The sequence below is a fragment of the Mandrillus leucophaeus genome, unplaced genomic scaffold, assembly GCF_000951045.1.
Source record: "Mandrillus leucophaeus isolate KB7577 unplaced genomic scaffold, Mleu.le_1.0 Scaffold206, whole genome shotgun sequence".
Classification (NCBI taxonomy): Eukaryota; Metazoa; Chordata; class Mammalia; order Primates; family Cercopithecidae; genus Mandrillus; species Mandrillus leucophaeus.
Window position 1 is genome coordinate 2,231,100 of NW_012102099.1, and position 6,591 is coordinate 2,237,690.

Sequence of the window (6,591 nt, forward strand, 5' to 3'; positions counted from 1 at the left end):
TATATACAATTTATTTAATGTATTCATCTATCGATGTTGATAGACGATAATGTCTTCATCTATCAACTTAGGTTGATTTCATATCTTGGCTATTGTGAATAATGCTGAGCACAGATATCTCTACATGGTGCTGATTTCATTTCTTTTTGGTATATACCGAGTTGAGGGATTGATGGGTCATATACCAGTTCTGTTTTTATTTTTTTGAGAAGCCTCCACACTGTTTTACAGAATTGCTGTGCTAATTTACATTTCCACCAACAGTGTGCAAAAGTTCCCTTTTCTTTATATTCTCACCAATACTTGTGATCTCTTGTCTTTGTGATAATAGTCATCCTAACAAGTGTGAAGTGATTTCTCATTGTGGTTTTGATTTGCATTTCCCTGATGATTAGTGATGTTGAGCACCTTTCCATACAATTGTTAGCCACTTTTACGTCTTCTTTAGAAAGATTTCTATTCAGGTCTTTGCCCGATTTTCAAGTGGGCTATCAGTTTTTCGCTACTGAGTTGTGTACGTTTCTTATATATTTTTAATATTAACCTCATGTGATATATGGTGGGCAAGTATTTTCCTCCCATCCCATAAACTGCCTTCTCACTCTGTTGACTGTTTCCTTTGCTGTGCGACAAACGATCTTCAATGATAATACCAAGAATATGTAATACAGAAATGATAGTCACTTCAACAGATGGTGTTGGGAAAACTGGATTTCCACAGGCAAAACAAATGAAATGGATCCTTATCTTACACCACACGCACACACACAAACTCAAAATGGATTTAAAGATTTAAATGTGAGCCTGGCAAACGTAAACCTCCTAAAATGAAACAGAAGGGAATATATTCATGACTTTGATCTAGGCAACAGTTACTTGAATACGACCTCAAAACCACAAGCAACAAAAGCAAAAATAATATATTAGTGGGACTGTGGATACATTTGAATAAAACTACAAATTAGGAAAATCTCAGCAAAGGAATAGAAGATACAGGCTGGGCGCGGTGGCTCACGCCTGTATTCCCAGCACTTTGGGAGACTGAAGCGGGTGGATCACGAGGTCAGGAGATCGAGACCATCCTGGCTAACACAGTGAAATCCCGTCTCTACTGAAAAAAATACAAAAGATTAGCTGGGCATGGTGACAGGCGCCTGTAGTCCCAACTACTTGGGAGGCTGAGGCAGGAGGATGGCGTGAACCTGGGAGGCGGAGGTTGCAGTGAGCTGAGATCACGCCACTGCACTCCAGCCTGGGCAACAGAGCGAGACTTCATCTCAAAAAAAAAAAAGAAAAAGAAAAAGAAAAAGAAAAAGTAATCAAATGGAAATTATAACTTTATAAAATGTAATCAAAGTAAAAAAGAAAAAGTCACTGTATAGGCTCAATAGTAGATGGAACATGACAGAGGAAAGATAAGACAGATCTATAGAATTACTCAACCTAAAAACAGAGAAAAATAGATTGAAAATTGTTGTGGGAAGTCAGGGACCCCGAAAGGAGGGACCAGCTGAAGCCGCGGCAGGAGAACATAAATTGTGAAGGTTTCACGGACACTTATCACTTCCTCAATCAATACCTTTGTGATTTCCTATGCCTGTCTTTACTTCAATCTCTTAATCTTGTCATCTTCTTCGTAAGCTGAGGAGGATAAATGTCGCCTCAGGACCCTGTGATGATTGTGTCAGATGCACAAATTGTTTGTAGAGCATGAGTGTTCGAACAATATGAAATCTGGGCATCTTGAAAAAAGAACAGAATAATAGCAATGTTCAGGGAACACCAGAGATAAGACTTCTCACCGCCAGTGAGCTGGATGGAACAGAGCCGTATTTCTCCTCTTTCAAAAGCAAATAGGAGACATGTCACTGAATTCTTTTTCTCAGCAAGGAACATCCCTGAGAAAGAGAATGCGCCCTGAGGGTGGGTTTATAGACGGCCCCCTCAAGGCGTGCCGTCTTTTATGGTCGAAGCCGAAGGGATGAAATAAGCCCAGGTCTCCTGTAGTGCTCCCAGGCTTATTAGGACAAGAAAAATTCCCGCCTAATAAATGTTGGTCAGACAGATTGTCTGCTCTCAAATCCTGTTTCCTGATAAGATGTTATCAATAACAATGCGTGCTGAAACCTCATTAGCAATTTTAATTTCGCCCCATCCGGTGGTCCTGTGATCTCACCCTGCTTCCACTTGCTTTGTGATATTTTATTGCCTTGTCATCTAATCAGTGAGTTTACGCTATGTCAATGTATTATAACTACTGATCTATCATAAGGACTTTTTTCTGCCCTCCAGTTGTGACTTATCTATTCCTCATTTTTTTTAGTTTCTGTTGGATAGATCATGTTTTCTTCTGCTAATATGAATATTATAATTTTATTTTTATTTGTTTGTTTTATTAGAAATTTGTCCTTGCTCTCAGGACCCATTCCTATCCTTATATTTATTATTACTAATTTAACATCCAGCTTCAGAAATACAACTTTAATATGAAGGCTTTTTGTATTTCTCCTGAGTGCTCAGACTTAGGGTCTTTATTTGATGCTCCACCACCAAGTCACCTATAAGGAAAGTTTGCATTCACAGGAAGACTGTAAATAATAAGACCAATTCCTTGACTAGGACTTAAGCCATATAAAAGCTGGTGGCAAAAGTAAAGAGAGGTGATCCTTGAGACCTCTGAGGTAACTGCTCTTAAATTTACATTTGCCTCTGAAAATGATTTCTTCTATGTCACTATCTCTCAGTGTAAACATATTCTTGTGTAAAACCACTATGTGACCTGAATAATGGCCATAGGGCTCATCTAAGCCAACTGGCTTCTTTATTTAATGCATCTCAGTGGTTAACAGGGTTGAAATTTTTGAAAACTGCAATCAATGATCAAAGAATGATCTAGGTAAACATCGATTCCTTGTGGCAACGTTTTAATATTTTCAAAGACAAGGTACAACTGGTAGAAAAAAAATACCCTCATGCATCTTTTTTTTCTAACTGTGGTTAAATATATGACATAATGTTGGCCATTTTAGCCATTTTTCCTTTTATTTTTAGTTGACACATAATTGTACATATTTATAGGACACAAAGTGATATATATATATATATTTCAATACATGTATACAATGTGTAATGATCAAACCAGGGTAATTAGCATATCTGTCACCTCAAACATTTATCTTTTGTATTGGGAACATTCAAAATCCTCTCTTCTAGCCTTTAAAAGTATACAATAAATTGTAGTTAACCATATTCACCTTACAGTGCTGCAACACGAGAAGTCATTCCTCCTATCTAGCTATAATTTTGCATCCATTAGCCAATCTCACTCCATCCACCCCTCTCCCTAATCATTACCAGCCTCTAATATTAATATCTGCAACCCTACTCTCTACTTCCGTGTGCTCAACTTTTTTAGCTCCCATATATAAATAGAAACATGTGGTGATTTTTCTGTGCCTGACATTTCATGTAACATAATGTCCTCCAGGCTATATCCATGTTTTTGCAAAGGACAGAATTTCATTATTTTTATGGGTGAATAGTATTCCATCGTATATATATATATATATTCCATTGTGTGTATATATGTATAGTATTCCATTGTGTGCATATATTTGTATATATGTATGTGTGTGTGTGTATATATACACATAATATGTATTCTTCTGCATATGGAAATCCAGTTTCTTCAGCATGATTTATTGAAGAGGGTATACTTTCCCCAGTGTATGTTCTTGGTGTTTTTATAAAAAGTCAGGTGACCTCAGATCAGACCCAACTACATTATACCTCCTTTCCAAATGTGCAAGAAACCTACTAGAAATTCTTATTGTTGGAGTTTCAGATTTATGTCATGGTTTATATTGCCATATTCACTTTTGGAGGTGAGTACATTTCGATCTTGGTCCAGCTGCGCAGAGAGTCAAAGTAGGAAAAGCACAGATTCTTCCCACCAGTCTACAGCCTACAGAGTGGCATTCAGTGCAATGGGATGGAACATGCTGTGTCTCTATTCCATGTGGGGGTAAAGTGGGTGACCTCAAATTTCCTGTGTCTGCCTACATGATGCAAAGTTCACAGTTCAGAAGTTTAGGGACACACTTCATATCATCCCATCTGTTCTGGTTCAGTGCATAAGAATCCAAGTCTCTAAGGAAGGTAGCATAGTGTGCAGTTCACTGGACCAAAAGCTTTGGCTGCACCTCTTCTGGAAAGCCTGGCCGTGGGGCTCTTCATGATCATTGTAATTCTGCTGTTCCAGAAACCCACAGGTAAACCAAACCAGAGGCTCACTCGAATCAACAGTGGGATGGAGTATTTTCAAGAGCCAAAGGGAACTTCATAATCCACACTAAAGGGAAATAGAGCCCTCAAAGATGGCTAAAGTTTATCCAACATCATCAGAAATTTCCTCTTTCTGGAGCCTTATTCCATGGTACTAGCCTTAAAAAGGAATACTCACAGAGCTAGAAAGAGGTCATAATTGCTTCTGGGAAAGATGTGTTGTTATAGAAAGGAATGATCCCAATATCTAGGGATACCTTTATGTCTTTGGATATGGTTTTTACTCTGATGCTCAGCTATATTTCCTTTTACTCAAATATATGTGTGTGTGTGTGTGTGTGTGTGTGTGTGCATTCTCTATTATACTGCAGTGTGTGAATAGAGGAAGATGCAAATTTTGGAATTAGGTTTAAGAAACATGTCTTCAATATCTACTAGTTTGTCAACTTTCAGTAAGTAGTGAAGACTGTAGGAGCCTCAGTTTCCTCATTTATGGAGATAATGACACCTGGTTAACAGGGGTTTTTATTAAATGATATAACCCATGTGAAACTTGGCACATATTAAGAACTTAAAAATTAGAGTTTCCTTTCCTCTTTCAAAACCAGATCTCTTACATGTGTCCCTTATTATGAGAACAGCAATGGCCTATTCCTGGCCCTCTACATTCCTAAGACCCAATAGTTCACTACCTCACTGGATAACATGAAAGTCATTCTTGACCCTGATAGTGGGTTTGAACTCAGGAGAATAGTTTGACTCAGACATAAACACATAGTAACAATATGTTGTTCTCTGGGCATCAGAGGAGATACAGTAGTAAGTAGTGCCCTGGGAGCATTCAGGATGGAGGCAGATTTGCTGAGGTTCCTATGTAGAGCATAGTTCTATAGCCTAGAATCAAGGGTTCAGCTCCTTTATTTTCTCAGACAAGATCTTATGTTCTTGGCGGAGTCTATCAGATGTTAAAGGGAGGCCTAAAACCTCACAGGACCTAAATACAAGTGATCCAGTTAAATACAAACACTGAGGTTGACCTTGTTGGAAAATCCTCTTTGGAATATATGAGGGTCTGCCTTGTGGATACCCCATACCCCTAATTCCTACAAACCTTCTCTATCTTCCCCAAAATCAACGTGCCTTCAGTCTCAAACACTGATATTGTCCTATTGCTCCTTTCTGTGTATAGTAACTGAACAACTTAAGACGTGCTGGGATAACTATGTACAAGGACATTGCAGGAAAATCTGCAGAGTAAATGCACTATGTGAAAATGGGAGATATTGTTGCCTCAATATCAAGGAACTAGAAGCATGTAAAAAAATTACAAACTCACCTCATCCAAAGCCAGCAACACTAGCACTGACTCTTCCTCAAGACTATGTTACAATAACAGAAAAATTCCCAATCTTGAAGACATAAATCAAATACAATTTCCTGTTCACTTGCTTCTCAACCTAGCCTAATAAACTAAGGCGATGAGATCTACATCTTCTTCCTTCTGCTTTCTTTATCCTTAAAATGACCTTCCAGCATATTCTAATAAAGTGCATTGCCAGTTTTCTGTCTCATTTTGTTCTTTAACCAGGGATTGAACACTCATTATATACTAGGTAAAGAATTGGTAAGAACTCAGAACCTCTCCTTGAAAAGGGGATATGACAAGTGCACTAAAAAAAATCCTATAGTCTGCAAGTCTGGAATAAGAAACTCAGAAACATTGACATGTAATTTAGGAGAGGGAAAGGTGAAGCAAATATTCAGGGGAAATACATGAGTACGTTTAGGAATAAAGCAGTGTCTTGTAATAATAAGTAGGATTTCAATGGATTAGGTTTGGTAGGAAAGGCAATTTGAGTGAACAGAATGGCATCAACTAATGGAAGGAAACTGGAAAAGACAGAACATTTCAGGAAACTATACATGCACTTTGTTTGGATGAAGAACAGAGCACTCAAATTTGAACTATGGGGGAAGCCTGATTTCCTAAGCTACTGTGTACCAGCAGTGAACTGGGAAGATAGAGATAAATAAAATTCCACTGTTGTGGAGCTCAGCAGTGGAGCTCACCACTTCCTGATAAAGTGGAGGAAGACCTAAGTAAATAACTCCAACACAAACGTTTTTCAGTTTTTCCTTTGTTGTTGTTGTTAATGTGTTCATCTTTTTTGTTATTGGGGCCGTTTGGAGTTTAGGGGAAATGTAAAAGATCTCGGAATTGGTCCAAATTGTAGTGCTTTTGTTGTCTTGATATGCAAGAAGAATAATCCATGTACATACTCTGCTGAATTCTTAAAGATGTACCTT

At 38.1% G+C, this 6,591-nt stretch overlaps 1 protein-coding gene across 1 annotated transcript; it reads left to right on the plus strand.

Moving 5' to 3' along the window:
* Positions 1–4,147: 4,147 nt before the first annotated feature.
* Positions 4,148–5,845, plus strand: DEFB127 (defensin, beta 127). The gene is made up of 2 exons (XM_011979828.1): positions 4,148–4,271; positions 5,474–5,845. Exons 1-2 carry the CDS (start codon positions 4,235–4,237, stop codon positions 5,704–5,706), a joined length of 270 nt encoding a protein of 89 aa, XP_011835218.1. The 5' UTR covers positions 4,148–4,234; the 3' UTR covers positions 5,707–5,845.
* Positions 5,846–6,591: the final 746 nt, after the last annotated feature.

Bases quoted from the DNA above. Each gene is read 5' to 3' on its own strand.
- DEFB127 (XM_011979828.1), top strand. From the start codon at position 4,235: ATGATCATTGTAATTCTGCTGTTCCAGAAACCCACAG. The intron at 4,272-5,473 runs GTAAACCAAACC...TTCTGTGTATAG, and splicing joins GCTGTTCCAGAAACCCACAG to TAACTGAACAACTTAAGACG.